Consider the following 16,296-nt stretch of genomic DNA (forward strand, 5'->3'; position numbering starts at 1 on the left):
TCTTCTGTCTCTCATTTAAGATGAAACTGAGTTCATTTATGTGGTTGCCTACTTCTCTAGTCTGTTTCTACTACTGCTGAGTCCACTGTATGAAGTTATATAACATTTTGATTATCCATCCTCCTCTTGTGGGGGCCTGCTTTTTAACCAACACCCTGACCTAGGGGAAGGCTACCTCCACCTCCCCAAGCCCTTGACACTCTGGGGTGGTACCCCACACTTCATGCTCCCATCGCTGTGTTGGGGCCTCTACTGCTACCTATCCAGCTTCCTTCCCTTCTACTTATGTGCAGCCCCAGGAAGCCCCAGAGAGCTAGGGGAGGGTGGTCTTCTGAAAGAAAGAAGTCAGAACCCTGTAGGTGGTGGTGGTGGTGGGGAGAGTAAGAGGCATTTTTTCCCAGAATGTCTTTGGCCTCTGCCCCAGGTCTGTTCTATGATTAACCAAGATCCTCTTCCCCACTTGCTCCTCCTCCCACCCCTTTGAGGGCCTGAGTCATTATTTTAACAACCCCCAGGAGGCTGAACCCCTTCAGTGCTCTGTTGTCCTGCACTTCACTTCCCAGTCAATGTGCTGCTCAGTGATGGTTTTCAGAGTTTTGCTTCTCCTGAATGGTGAGTTTGGGGCTTTCAGGACTGGGGAGAAACTCTGTGGAGCTGTATGTGTCTCCTGTAGGTCGGGCTGGGGGCTGGCGTACAGTTCTTACAGTTCACATGAGTTGCGAAGGGAATGGTGTTGGGAGGAGGGATTGCTTGGAATTTGGAGAAATATGATCTGAATGAAGGTGAGGGGGAATGGGCTTATGAGTTATGCTCAGTGGAGAATGAACATCTCTCCAGTTAGCCATGTTTTCCAAGGCCTTTCTGCTTCCCATTCGTGGAGACCCTGGTGTGGGTGGTGTGTAAGAAAGAGAAGTCTTCCCTAGCATAATTCTGGGCGAGAAAGGCCATAGAAACCACCAGGGAGGTGGTCAGGATATTATCTCTCTGGGCCTGATTTTCCCCCAAGTCCTGATTTCAGACATGCTATCCTGTTGACAATATAGTACGCAATTTGACAACTGTCAGGACCATATTCATATGTCATTTAAAAATGAGATCTCACACAAAAACTCAAGATTTACATCTTCTCCTTAGAAATTGAAAGGCCTGGAAGTTCTTGTAATGGCTGGTAATGTTCTTGTAATCCTGGTAATGGCTGGCCCCCTTAGAAAAGGCACAAGCTCTAAAGGATCATTATTCCCTTGTGCTCACTTCTACCCCACTTCACTACTGAAGTTACCTGCCTAATCCATGAGGCACTCGACTCTGTGTCCCTTGATATCTTCCCACTTATTACATATTAAGAACTTCTTTCAGGCTCAGAAACAGAATAACTTGAAGGTATGGAATGTGAGGCTTCTTTGCATGTGGCCACAGTAGTGTCCTGACTCCCTAAACATTTGGTCTCTTCCCAGAATCCCAGCGTTCAGGTCTCTCTGTCACCATCTCTCCAGATACTTATCCCTCTTAGAATTCCCCTATTCTTGGAATTGGAGTTGACTCCTCAATCCAGAGACAAATGGAAATTCTAGAAAAATGGGAAAGAAAGATGGCTGCTTGGGAGTAAGAAAAAACTTTTTGATCTAGGGGTCATCTCCTGATGCTTTGGAGCTTAACCACCAGCAAGGGGATTGTGACCAGTTGAGGATCAGGAGAGCAGGTTGGGATCCTGGCTGTGCCAGTGACTTGTGCTGTTCAGAATCAGTGAACAAATAGGAATTAGACAGCTGTGAAAGGCACTATGCCAAACACTGAAAAACAAGAAAAAAATCTTTTCCTCATGTGGCACTGAGAGAGGGGACATGAGAAACACACAATTACAAATAATTAATCACAAACTTCTAAGTCTGTTCCCCATCTGGTTCTTGGGGTCTCTGTGTAATGAGAAGATGGAACAGGATAGTCTTTATGGAGGGTGCCCATATACCTTGGAGAAGTCCCTGTCACGTTGTTAATGGTGTCCCTTTTACTCGCAGAAGGTCCCATTTTAGACAATAAATTTTATGGGCACCTTATTTTTAAGGGACATTCGTGATCTAACATACCAGGAAGCAATTGGCAATTTCAGATCCTGGATACCCTTTGAAGTAACTTTGAGGGGGTATTTCCTCAGATTGTTGTCCTTTGCTTCGAGGTTTGATCATATTTGAGGTAGGCAGAGGGATGGGAACCATGCAGATGACAAATCAGTAGGCACAGTGGAAGGAGTGGCTTGGTCCTCCTGGGCAGGTGAGAACCAAGTTGGAGTGGGGTGGGGTATCAAGAGTCCAGGAAGACAGAGAGGATGAGGCTTTTAGAAACACTTCCAAGCCCCTACTCCTTGTATTCCTCAGTCCTGGCTTTTTATCATGGATTTAACCTGTATGTGGAGGAGCCCACAGTCTTCAGCGAGGATGCAGCTGGCTTTGGGCAGACCGTGGTGCAGTTTGGTGGATCTAGGTAAGCCCTGCTCACTTCCCCACCACCATTCCCATTGGGTCCTGTAGGAAGATGGCTGCCCGTGGCATCCTAGGAGTTGTCCTGGAGGAAGGGTGGCCTGGGTGAGGAGTCTTCCCATGTCTCTTCTGAGGCCTCTGACACCACCATATGTATTATCACAATCCCAGGAAGGGCCACAAAACCCTAGGAAAGATCCATCCTTGAGAGGAAAGCCTTGAACCTGCTGTCCAGATAGGGCAGCTTCTTGGTTGGCAAACTGTGTAGTTGCACAGTGCCCATACTCATTAAACTGGGAGTTTGATGATCTGCTCTCAGGCTCTTGAAATTCTTAATGATTTTATTTTTGTAGATATATATTTTCTAAGTAAAGTCTGATGGGAGGGTGGAGATGTGTTAGGGGTTTAGGGTCCTCACCTTATGAGCAGCCCGTCTTCCACCACCTCCTTGGAAGGAATTTCAGCTGCCTGCTCCCCTACCCCTGTTCAGTGACTGCTGGTGCCCTTCTCCCCTGGCATGAGCTGGACAAGGTCAGAATTGGGTGCCTTCGCCTGGTAAATATCCTGGAGCTTGAGGGAGTGTGACACTAAATAGAAAATAGAATGTACCAGAGAGGGAGGGAGGAAGAAAAGGGTGTGTGGGGGAGAGAAACAGAAAAATGGACAAAGCTCTTCTCAACCCCAAGAGGCTCCACATTTTCATCTTGCATTGGGACCCATAAATTATGTACTATCCCTGCCCCCCAGGAGTTTCCATTCTCTTGTTCCAAAGATGGGGACCCAAGGAGTTCAAGTCACCATGTGATGCAGGTGTGACAAAAGCATGGGAAGGCCAAGAGGGGAGAGAGCAAACCCAGGAGGGGAATTCCAGGAGGCCCACAGAGGAGGTGGTGTTGGCTGAGAGCCAGAGAGGACAGGTTTTTGATTGAGTTTCAGAGGTCACTGGGTTCTAAATGAACATCCCTCCCACTTCCTCACCCAGCCGCAAGGCGGGGGAGATAGAAGCGAGTTTCAGGTGCTAGGTACAGGGATTTTGTTCATCTAGATATCTATCTATCTTAGAGATGTGATGCATACACCAAAGTGCATAAATCTGAAGGTTCCAATTCAATGATATTTTGAGGGGCGGGAGATACTGGGGATTGAACTCAGGGGCACTTGACCACTGAACTACATCCCCAGCCCCATTTTGTATTTTATTTAGAGACAGGGTCTCACTGAGTTGCTTAGTAAACCTTGCGGTTGCTGAGGCAGGCTTTGAACTTGTGATTCTCCTGCCTTAGCCTCCCGAGCCACTGGGATTACTGGCATGCTCCACCATGCCTGGCCCCAACTCAATGATATTTTTATGCTTGTGTATACTTGGGTAATTACCACTTAGATCTGGCCTTCCCCTGGTCCTGCCCCTCCTAACCACTCAACAAATGTAATCACTGTTCCAGCTTTCATCACCATTAAATTGTTTTCAGACCCTATTAATAAAAAGGGACTACAACACTGATTATTATTTACCAATATTAATTACCAATATTATTTTTTACCAAACAATATCAATAAACATTAAATAGTTGATGATATTCTAATTACTACAAAGTTATTGTTCTTCCTGGCTTCTGTTGAATTATAATCCAAATATTTAAAAAATTGAGTGCACCTGTAAGGAATGGGTTGGATAAAGAAAATACTTGCAGGTTGACAGTTTAGACTAATGCTTGTTCTGCGTTTATGCCAGCAGCTTCCGATCCAAAGCTGCTACTCCTCTGGCCATCTGTTAGGTTTTCATCTGAAAAGTTTTAGATATTCAATGAGTCATGATGCAAAGGAATTGGGACTTTCTGTGAAGAAACAGCTCTCCTAAAGGAACCCTAAAACTGTCCATTTAACTAAGCCTTGCTCAGCTAATTAAAATACCCCAGTATTTTGTCTAGTTTTCTCCTCTGGGTGGGGAAGTTGTTGGTAGTGATGTTTCCAAAATTTAAAAAAAAATTTCTTAGGGAATTTTGCAAATAAAATATTTGCATGAATATGATAATAGATGTGGATATGATTCTGATATAGCTCCTATAAATTGTGCACCCAATCTAAATTATTTACGTTGTGTTTAAATTAGTTCAATTGTTTAAAAAATCAACTTTTTTTTTTTTTTGAAAACGTGTGGCTTCATGAAATTGTTCCATTTAACTTGAGGTGATTATTTTGGGAGTGGATCAAAATGATAGCATTTCAGGAACACAATGTACTTACCAGTATTTGGGAAATGTCAGTTTTATTTTCAGATAGTTTTTCAAGGGGCAGGTGGGGGGCAGGTAGTAAATGTTGTAAAAGTCCAAAACATTTATATATCCAAAATACATAAATATTTTTATGTGTGCATACTGAAAATCAAACGAAAACCCCAGCATGGTCCTTAGCATTTGTAGTTAAACTCAGGCCCTGATTTTTGAATTGCCGCTCAAGAAGCAAATACCAAGAACTTCCCTCACAAAGTCTCACTTCCTCTTTGCAAGATACTTCCTTGCTTCCAATCTGCCATTCTCACACCTCCTTCTACTCTTTCATGGTTCTACCTCCAGGCTTGTGGTAGGAGCCCCGCTGGAGGTGGTGGCGGTTAACCAAACAGGACAGTTATACGACTGTACGTTTGTCAACAGCACGTGCCAACCCATCTCATTACACAGTGAGTGATGACCCTGATATCGGGACCCTCCACTCTCCTAGGCCCAAGCATCCCCCCTCAGCAGCTTCCAGCCCAGGCTCTCCCCCTAAATGAAGGTATGCTGTTGAGTGTAACCATGTATATCTGTCCTCTCAGTCGCACCAGAGGCTGTGAACATGTCCTTGGGCCTCTCCCTGGCAGCCTCCAGTAATGGCTCCTGGCTGCTGGTGAGTTGCTCTGGGTCACAGGAGGGTCACAAAGGGAGAAGCAGGGGCTGGGGGAGGCTGGGGCAGAGAGGAGGGGAGAAGGAGGGGGACTGGAGGCCTGCTACTCACAGGTCTCTATCTCCAGGCCTGTGGCCCAACTGTGCACAGAGCTTGTGGGGAGAACATGTATGCAAAAGGCTCCTGCCTCCTTTTGGGCTCCCATATGCAGATCATCCGGACAGTCCCAGTTGCCCTGCCAGGTAGGTCTCTTGGAGACAGGGATTTTCTGAAGACATGCTGGCATTGAGGAGTGGGTAGAGCATGAAGCCTTCTTAGCCCTCTGTGCCCATGTTCCTCTCCTGGAGGACTGTGTGTGGCTAAGCAGAGGCTCAGCAGGTCCAAGAGGGCGGGAGGCCTCAGCTGGTAGAGGGGGGAAAAGGTCTAATGAAGGCAGAGAAGCCCATGCATTGACTGTGGGAGGTCTGAGGGTCTTACAGTTGCCGACAGGTGTATGGACACTTCTTGGGTTTCAGATAAAAGGCCTTAGATGGTAAAAACATGCAGTAAGGATGAGAAATCCATGAAGAGGCAGTTCTGGGTGGTTCCCTGCTGCACGGCCAGGATTCTCCAAAGGAACTCTTCCCCTGTAAGGGGAGCAAATGTCAGAGTTTTGAGAAGTGTGATGGACAATTTTATCAGTGTCAATGTCTTCCACAGAGTGGAACCTTGGCCATGACAGCAGCATCTCTCTGAGAGTCAGTCTGCATAATGGTGGTAACCAAGTTTAAATTTTCCACGTCCATGTGCAACAGTTTAATTTTCTATGCTTCATTTTCCTCACTGGTAAAATGATGCTTAATAATCATGGTGATTGTAGGGATAAGGTCATGGCTCAGTGGTAGAGCACTTGCCTAGCATGCATGAGGCACTGGGTTCAATCCTCAGCACCACATAAATAAATAAATGAATAAATATTAAAATATAATAATCATGTTGATTATAAAGATTAAAGGATTTAATGTATATAAGGTACCTAGATCCCTGCCTGGCACATAATAAATATGTAATAGCTCTTATGATCATCTTCAAGCTGAGGACTCTTATCTTAGGACTAAGAGGAGGATACAGATAAACTTCCTCATCTGTGATACAATTAGGAATTCCAGCGGCTGCTCGGGATGCTGACTGAGAACAATACTTTAGATTAGAGAAAACACAAAGCCAGGCATGGTTTTGTGGTGGGCTTTTCACCAAAAATTAAGCAACAGAAGAAATATACTGAAACCAAATTGTGAGAAAAAAATCTAAACAGGAGACAGAATGGAAGAGGGTTGTCCAGGGGCCTTGGGGAGGGGGACCATGTCCAGTCTGAGATGTCTGTGAAGCCAGGGATAGGTAATGTGGCATTTAAACATGAGGAAATAGCTGTCTTCTCACAGATGTTTCTGGAACTCATAGTGTGAGATACCTAATGAAAATGAACATAGGATCAGAAACCTGGCACAGCAAGGCAGGTTTGGGTAGAGATGGAAAGGTTCACTGAGGTCCACTGAGTACCACCAGAGTACCAGGAAGTCCATGGTGCCTGATAGACATCATCTTATTACATCCTTACAAGATCCCTGGGTGGTAGACTGGATGATTCCCATTTAACAGGTAAAAACACAGATTCAGAGAGATGAGTTCCCACCAGTAGAAAGAGGCAGAGCTCAGAGCTTGAGCCAACACTGCTGACTGCCTTAGACCTTTTTCAAAAGGTGCTCAGCTCCATCCAACCAGCTGTTGGAAGCCCTGTGGATATAGTAAGAGGAGCAGGAAACAGGAGAGATATTATGATTAAAGCTTGCTGGTTTGATAAAGGACAAGGGTGATGATTGCAAGGTATGGGTGAAGGGAGGGGTCACCTGAGGGATTCTCAGTTTGCTGTGTGGATGATTAGATTTTCTAGTCATCAAAGAAGCAGGAAGGGAAGTGATCTTCCACTTCTCTTCAGCATCCTTAAAGCAACAGGCAGTGGAGCAGGTGGGGTAGGGGCAGGGCAGGGAGAGAAGAAAAGACTGTTTTACAGTAGAGGGCAGGAGGCAGTTACTGCTGCTCTGTGGTACAGGCTTCACACCTCAGTGCTATGGTAGCCCACTCTTCTAACACCCGATAGAGACACAGGATGTGGGTGTTGGTGGAGGCACCAACTGGGTCTTACACACAGGACATGAACCCCTGCATGAGTGCAGGGCAATCTAAAATGTCTTATTTGTTTCTCTGCGTGTGGCATGTCTTTCCCGTTATAGTGTGAACTCCACTAGAGCCTAGATGATGCCTTTTAAACTAGGATCTCAAGGTCAGATTTCCCCAGAAATAGACTCCTAAGTTTCATTTGGGAATGTTCTGGAGCAATACCTGTGAAAGGACTGGGTTGAGACAGGATGGAGAGTGATGCAATTCTAACAGAGGCCTTAGCCCACTCCTGGAGAGTGTGGATGTGGGTTGCCCCAGTGTAGGAAGGTGTAACCCCAGGCAAGGCCATTCCCTTCTGCTCAGGTGATTCCTGGGAAGGACCTCAGCTGAGAGCATTGGCAGCCCTGTAGCTGGAAAGGAGTGCTTCAGTCTTGAAGTGGGGTGGGCCTGGGTGGCACACAGCAGGATCCACCATAAGTGTATCCAACAGGCCTTGAAAATGCCCAACACACAGTGATGATGGTAATAACAGCAACACTTACAGAGGGCCAGGCCCTATCTTAAGCTCTTTATATACATAGTAATTAGTTTTATTCTTGCAATTATCAAATGTGATAGGCACTATTTACAGACAGGAAAATTGGAAGCCCAAAGAGATGAACCAATTTGCCTGAATCACCTACTAATAAGCAGGAGAACTGGGATGCAGGGCCAGGGAGGTGCCCAGGGACAGGGAGGCTCCAGAATGTGCACTTTGAACCACTTTGATAAACTGCCTCCCCACGTTCTCTAATGACATCCCTAGAGCATGTGTTTACTGACTGAATGAATGTGGAGCTCTATCCTCTCTACCTCCCCTTTTCCAGGTCATGTGGAAGGAGGGGAGCAACCGGGGCTCCATTGAGGGGAGAAGAAACTGGAGTAACAGATTGGGGTCTTTTCGGAGGAGGGGTTGGGAACTGGGTGGGAATGCCATGCCCAGCCCCCTGACTCTGTTGAGTGGGAAGGGATTCTGGGCCCCAGGAGATTAAGGGGCTTGCACAAGCATCTTTGATTCCTCTTCCCTCTCTTCAGAGTGTCCAAATCAAGAGATGGACATTGTCTTCCTAATTGACGGCTCTGGTAGCATTCATGAAAGTGACTTTAACCAGATGAAGGACTTTGTCAGAGCTGTGATGGACCAGTTTCAGAGCACCAACACTCTGGTAAATACTGGGCACTGAGACCTGATTAGGGGAGCAAGACAGACCTGGGAAGTGGGCCTGGCATCACTGGGGGTGGGTTGGCTCATGGAGCTGTGTCATGATGAGGCTAGGGCCAGGGTCAAGGTCCCAGTGCAGGGCCAATTTGAGTCTGACCAATGGCATTTAATATGTATCTGTATACCACATGTTGTTTAAAAACTACAAGAATGAGATCCTAACTAGAATAAGATATACCCCATACATGTATAATATGTCAAAATATACTCTACTGTCAGGTGTATCTAAAAAGAACAAATTTTTTTAAAAGAAAAAAAAATCATTGAAAGGAAGCTGGGTACAGTGGTGCATGTCTGAAATCCCAGTGATTTGAGATGCTGAGACAGGAGGATCACAAGTTCTAGGCCAAACTTGGCAACTTAGAAAGATCCTTAACAACTTAGTGAGACTCTGTCTCAAAAATAAAAAAATGAAAACCAACTGGGGATATAGTCCAGCAGTAAAGTACCTCTGGGTTCAATTCCTAGTATCAACAAACAAACAAAAACCCAAGAAAAAAAAAACATTTAAAGAACATAAAAATAATAATTTTGAGCTGTGCACGGTGGTATGTGTCTATAATCCCAGCTACTCAGGAGGCTAAGGTAGGAGGATGGCAAGTTTGAGGCCAGCCTGATCAATTTAGCAAGGCCCTGTCTCAAAATAAACTTGAAAAAGGGCTGGGAATGTAGCTCAGAGGTAGAGGGATCACCTAGCATGTGAGAAGTCCTCAGTTCAATCCCTGGTACTGTAAAAATAAAGGAAATAAAATAAAACAAAAGTAATTCTGCTGTGAAGTTTGGCTGAAGGTAACTCAGCCAAGTGAGTAGTGCTTTCTTCATAATGTTTTCTGTATAACTCATGACTTCTTTATTACTTTCTAGTAACTAATTTGTATGTAAATACAAATTCTTAGAAAGAGAGGAAATATGTAAATTGATTTCACGTGTTATACATTTTTTAATGTAAGTTTAACAAATATTATCTTTGGCATGGCTATTCTTTGTAAATCATGAAAGAAGCATTATTTAATTTTGATTTTCCCAGTTTTCTTTTTGTGTCTTTAGACCAATTGTCCCCCTACCCTGGGTTTCATGACATTATTTGCAGGGCCTAAAACATATGGGAACGATTTGTAAATCCAAAGTTTTTCCAAGATAAAAAGTCATTCACTAAAAATAACACCAACGGTAACACACAACAAGCTCTGATCCCTGGGCCCTCTGCCTTGGTCTTTGCAGTTTTCTCTGATGCAGTACTCAAACCTCATGGAGACTCACTTCACCTTCACTGAATTCCAGAATGGTTTGAGCCCTCAGAGCCTGGTGGATCCCATCATCCAAAAGAAAGGCCTGACGTTCACGGCGACGGGCATCCAGAAAGTGGTGTAAGCAACCCCCCTTGCTGTCCCTGGATGTGGCTGCCATACCACTTCCTAATGCTGAGACAGCACTGCTCACCTCAGGCTTGTGGGAAGCTCTGAAGAAAGAGGTTAAAGGGGAGTGTGGGGGCTGCAGCAGAGTCCTCCCTGGAGTGCCCCTGGCCCCTCAGTGCTAGGTTTCCCTGATATGGGACTAGATTTCTCTATAGCTGAGTTTCCCCTTTGTCTGGTTTTGGAGATGCTGAACTCTGGCAACCCACCTGGGGCATTCAGGGGCATGGGCTTTGATTCAGATACATCTGGATTCTCTTGCTTGCTACTTGTCTGATCTGGGAGTTATTGACTCTAACTACCAGAAAATGTTAAAGAAGGGTAGACTCACAATTTGTCTGCAAGAATTAAATGAGATCCTATGTGTTAGGGGCTTGGTCCTGGGTATACAAGGAGGTGCTAAATAAATGGCTGAGGTTTTAATCCAGAGAATGGCACCGCCCCTCTTTACCTACCAGGCAGTGACAAGTGTCTTTTTTGTATCTTTCTTCCCACTAACCTCCTTCCATCTCCTCTCTTCTCATCCATGCATGCCCTCTGTGTTAACGGGGCACTTATTCTGTGCCTGCCCACCTCGGAGTCAGGTGGTCCATGTTGAAAATGACTTAAAAGGTGGAGCTAGAAAGAAGAGGATGTGGTTCTTGTGGGAAGGAGCTGGTCTGAATGTCTTGAGTCCTTGGCTTCCTACACACCTCTGAGTGCTGTGCTGGGTTTGGTGCTGGAATGTGGTGGGAATCATCCCAAATAAGATATGCTGCAGACAAATGTAACCTCTTTGCTTATGGGTGGTTCTTCTGCCTTGGACACTGATCCTTTGGAACTGGACAACCAAGAGGCAAACTTCTGTGAATTTAAAGTCACACAGGAATAGTCCTCTCCCTGAGTTCCTTCCTTAACATTCAAAGTTCTTCCAGTGGTGGGGCCTGGGAGGAAAGGCAAAAGAGGCAGAGGTGACATGGTTCTAACCAAGTCCAGCCCTCTTCCTCATGTCCCAGAGTGCACTGCATTTCCTAGCAGTTTCTCTGCTCCCCAGAGCCAAGTCCATCTCAGAGCTGGATCAGCTACTGCTGGGTCCTCCCTGATATTAACTGTTTTTTTTTTTTAAATGAGCAATAGATTATTTTTTATTTTTTCTCATGGTATAGTTCCTATTCATAATTTACATTTTAAATCAAAGGCTTTTTAATATAGGATGTGTGCCCATTCTAGAAAACTATAAATATGGTAGAAATAAAAAAATATAATTGTGTCACCAAAGACATCTAAAGTCAAAGTTTGGTCTATTTCCTTTTGATATTGTTTCAGGTCATAGCTGTGTATTATATTAACAACTTTATATTACCACTACTGCAATTAATGCTACCACCATATTTACCATACACCATTTACTGAAAGAAACATTATATTGTTACCAGTCACACTACATATAAACCTGACAGTTTCATATTTTTTAAAAATACCATTTACAAATAATAAAATGGAAATTCAGAAAAGTAAAACAAGTTTTATAGGTGACAGGGCTACAGTTGTAACTTCAAAGTCTTTTTAAAAAACATTTTTTATTTTTTGGTACCAGGGATTGAACTCAGGGGCACTTGACCACTGAGCCACATCCTCAGCCCTATTTTGTATTTTATTTAGACAGGGTCTAGCTGAGTTGCTTAGTGCCTTGTAGTTGCTGAGGCTGGCTTTGAACTTGTGATCCTCCTGCCTCAGCCTCCTGAGCCACTGGGATTACAGGTGTGCACCACCGTGCCCGCTAAACACATTTTATTACATAAAATTTATCCTAAAAACTCTTCTGTATTCTGCTTTTTCTTAAAAATGTTTAATCTCCTCCATATAATCTCCATCAATACTCTTTATAAACAGAATTTTTCATTTCTACTTTTAATTTTTTATCTTTTAAAATGTTCTTATGACTGTGACATAGTTATACGTAACAGTGGGGTTCATTTTGATATAATCACACATGCATGCAATATGATTTGCTACATTGCAGTTCCCAGGTCTTCCTCTTTCCCTCCCCTCCTCCCTCTCCCTGTTCTCCTTCTTCTACTCGACTGCAATTCTTTCTATTCACTTACTGTTTTATTAATTGATGCTTTGTATATATGCATAAAGGTAGAATTCACTATGGTATATTCATATGTGTACATAGTATAATTTGATTAATTTCATTTTGTAGTTCCTCCCTTCTCCCATCCCTCCTCCCTGTGCTTCAATCCCTTTCCTCTACTGAATCACTCACTTTTCCCTTATTTTGTCTAACTTCTACATATGAAAGAAAATATTGATGCTTGACTTTCTGAGTCTGGTTTATTTCACTTAGTAAGATATTCTCCTGTTCCATCCATTTACCAGCAAATGCCCTAATTTCATTCTTCTTTATGGCTGAGTTAAACTCCATTGTATATAAATGCCATTTTTTTTTATGCATTTCCCTGTTGAAGGGCACCCGGGCTGGTTCATCACTTGGCTATTGTGAACTGCACTACTGTAAACATTGATGTGCCTGTGTCACTATAGTATGATGATTTTAGTTCTTTTGGATAAATACAAAGGAGTAAGTTTCATTACAAAAAAGACAAAATGAGGATAAGATTAAGAAAAATTTTTAAAGAATTTTTATCCACAGTCCCTCTAGTTGACCACCTTATAGTTTTTTAAAAATTTTTATTTTTTTTTTAATGAGATGGATAAATAAATAAATAAATCCCACCTGCCTAGCAAAGGGTAATTTCCATCCTTGCCTTTATTCAGAATTTTTCTATTTAGTTCCAATAAGGGAAGAAACTATTTTCTTTTCTTCTTTTTTTTTTTTTAGTTGTTGATGGACCTTTATTTCATTTATTTATTTATACGTAGTCCTGAGAATCAAACCCAGTGTCTCACACTCTTGTAAAGGCTGACCTCCTTTATAAAGCAAGCGCTCTACCACTGAGCCACAACCACAGCCCTAGAAACTATTTTCATCTTGTTTTTAAAAAAATCCAGGTCAGGGCTGGGGATGTGGCTCAAGCTGTAGCACGCTCGCCTGGCATGCGTGCGGCCCGGGTTCGATCCTCAGCACCACATACAAAGATGTTGTGTCCGCCGATAACTAAAAAATAAATATTAAAAATTCTCTCTCTCTCTCTAAAAAAATCCAGGTCATGTAACCTATTTCACATTTTATCACAGTTTTCATTTGAAAAGAATGTTTATCTTTCAAAAAAGGAACTAGGTCATGATCTCCTAAATCCTTTCCCTAATGTTGGGCATTTAGATGGTTTCCAGTATTACATTTGGCATGTGTTTATTATTTAGCCTGTGTGTGCATGTGAGTGTGGGTGTGTTCGTTCTGAGCTTATAAAGCTATATGAACATATATGTACATTTTTAACATTTTTATAGCTATTATCTAATTAATGCTTACCTGTAGGCCATTCACTGTTGTAAAGGCTGACCTCCTTTATACTTCCAAAAAACCTGACACTATTTCCTTCAGTTATCTACTGTTGCTTAACAATACATTAACAAATACAGTGGCTTCAGTAATAACACTTTTATGATTTTTCACAATCCCAGGGATGAGGCTGGCTGCCTCCTCTGCTGCTCTTGTTTAGGGTCTCTTGTGGGGCTATGGTCAGATTTCTAAGACTGGGCTCTTGAGAGCTTCATTCATATGTCTGGTGCCTAGGAAGGATTGGCTGGACAGTTGGGCTCAGTTGGGGCGGCTTCTGTGGTCTCCTTCCTTGTGTCCACTCCATGAGGTGCCTCCAAAAGGGTAGCAAGACTTCTCTCACTGTGGCTCAGGACTCTCCAAAGTGCAAAAGCAAAAGATATGAAGGATTTTTAGGCTCACCAATGTCATAGTGTTACTTTTACTGCATGCTACTATTCAAAATGAGTCACAGGCCAGGCCAGGTTCACTGTGGGAGGAGAACCAGCTGTGGTTCTGTACTCTCCTCTGGTACAGAAAGAAGCAGAGGTTCAGAGGTTCAATAATTTACTCAAAGCACGTCTGACTCCAGAGCTTCCACTTTGAACCATACTGCCTGCTGGGACTGAAGTTCAGTAATAGAATTTTAAGAAAAAATTATATGAGTACTCTTAATATTGGTCTTACTAATTATTGCCAGTATGTTTTGTTTTTTTTTTTTTTTAAAAAGACTGAATTATTTTCTTAACATGCCTAATAGAGTCTGGCTGTCCTGGGGTTAGGACTCCTCAGTTTTTCCAGATGAGCTTTTTGTGCTACAAATGATGTCTTTTCATAATCAATCATTCTCAATAGAGTCATTTTCCTTTCCTTTCTGACAGGACAGAGCTATTTCATAGCAAGAATGGGGCCCGAAAACGTGCCAAGAAGATCCTCATTGTCATCACAGATGGGCAGAAGTATAGAGACCCCCTGGAATACCGTGATGTCATTCCCCAGGCAGAGAAAGCTGGCATTATCCGCTATGCCATTGGGGTATGGCCTCTTCTACATTGCTCCCTCAGACTCAGCCTAGTAAAGGCCAGTGGGTTCCTTCTCCTCAGCTGCCTCTCTGCTGCAGGTGGGAGATGCTTTCCAGGATCGCAGTGCCAGACAAGAACTGAACACCATTGCCTCAGTACCCCCTCAGGAACATGTGTTTAAGGTGGACAACTTTGCAGCACTCAGCAGCATCCAGAAGCAGCTTCAGGAGAAGATCTTTGCAGTCGAAGGTACTTGAGCATTGGAGTTGAAGGGGTCCCTACCCAATTGTCCCCTGTAGTCTTGACAGTGCATCCCTGTTTACAACTAACCCCAAATTAATCCCTAGAACCTGAGTCACAAGCCTATGATCTCTTCCTTCTGCTTTGAAGCTTCATGATCTCATGGCTTTGAAGAACCTGTTTCCCTACAGGAACCCAATCGAGGACAAGTAGCTCCTTTCAGCATGAGATGTCACAAGAAGGCTTCAGTTCAGTGCTCACAATGGTGGGTACAGTGTGTACTTGATAAACAGGTCTCAAGCATCAGCTCTGGGCCAGCCCTGGGCTGGGAGCTGGAACCCAAAAGTAAATAAGAAGCAGATCTGGTCCTCAAGTTCACTGTCAGATCAGGGAGAAACATCAGGCAGTGCATTTGGTGCTAGAAGAGGAAATTCGGGGCTTCTGTACTCCTGGAGGGCATAATCTAGTGGGCAGAGAATACAGACAAAAGAGTTTTGGACTGTGCTGTTGGGGTAGGAAAAGAAGGGTGGTCAGAAGAGGCTGAATGATTAAAAAAAAAAAAAGAACAAGCCTATGGAAAATCTGGGGAAAGATTGCTTTAGGTAGAGGCAAAAGCAAGTGCAAAAGTCTTCAGGCAGAGACAAAGTTACTGTGATGGAGCAATCAGAAGGGCCAGCATAGCGGGAGCAGAGGGAACAAGAGACAGCAAGCAAGGAGAGGACTAGAGAAATGGGAAAGACCAGACAGGGCAGACCAGAGAGATGACAATACAGCGAGACTTGTCTGAAAATAGATGTGTGTTCAAATTATCCAGAAGGATTGGTTTCAGAATAATTTGCAGTGAGCAGGGAGTGGTAGACATTAAATAAGGTTGGTCATGAATTGATCACTGAAGCTAGGTCAGGGTTATTAGAGGTTAATGAAATCAAAAGTTCAAAAAAGCAATAAACTAAGTTCACTGAGGAGAAAATGAGAATTGTTTCCTGAGGGTGCTGAGGAATTAGTCACAGAGGAGATGGTTTTGAGGTTGACGGTTGGAGAGAGAGAGGAGCGGAGAATAAGGTCTACCACGCGGCCTGCGCAATGGTTTCATTAATGAGGTTCTAGGCATAAAGTTAGTTAGAAGAGATTGAAATAAAACACACAGACTCAGTTACCTTATTTCTATTGCTAGGTCCGAGATGGCTCCCCTCTCTGGTTCGCTCCTCTAGCCGCCCAGCAGGGCAGCAAGGATTACTCAGGGCTAGCAGGAGAGAGAGAGAGTGAACACGCAGGCAACTAGCCTTTTATTGGGGAACAAGAGATTCAGGGGAGAATTCCATCCAATGAAGGTTGGGGGGGGCTGCATTCCAAGGTCAGGGTCAGTGATTGGGTCCCCGGGGTCAGTGGTCAGGCACACCCCCACACGGATGGGCTCTCTCATCAG

At 43.8% G+C, this 16,296-nt stretch overlaps 1 protein-coding gene across 1 annotated transcript in view; it reads left to right on the plus strand.

The window, feature by feature from the left end:
• The first annotated feature begins 581 nt into the window (after positions 1–581).
• Positions 582–16,296, plus strand: part of Itgad (integrin subunit alpha D) — a 29,744-nt gene continuing 14,029 nt past the window's right edge. The window contains exons 1-10 of the mRNA XM_026400376.2: positions 582–612; positions 2,373–2,478; positions 5,048–5,151; positions 5,287–5,357; positions 5,482–5,596; positions 8,586–8,716; positions 9,994–10,139; positions 14,490–14,643; positions 14,729–14,879; positions 15,062–15,135. Of these exons, the coding sequence (XP_026256161.2) occupies positions 582–612; positions 2,373–2,478; positions 5,048–5,151; positions 5,287–5,357; positions 5,482–5,596; positions 8,586–8,716; positions 9,994–10,139; positions 14,490–14,643; positions 14,729–14,879; positions 15,062–15,135 (1,083 nt within the window). The remainder of the gene's footprint in view (positions 613–2,372; positions 2,479–5,047; positions 5,152–5,286; positions 5,358–5,481; positions 5,597–8,585; positions 8,717–9,993; positions 10,140–14,489; positions 14,644–14,728; positions 14,880–15,061; positions 15,136–16,296) is intronic.

This window comes from Urocitellus parryii, chromosome 9 (genome assembly GCF_045843805.1).
Source record: "Urocitellus parryii isolate mUroPar1 chromosome 9, mUroPar1.hap1, whole genome shotgun sequence".
Lineage (NCBI taxonomy): Eukaryota > Metazoa > Chordata > Mammalia > Rodentia > Sciuridae > Urocitellus > Urocitellus parryii.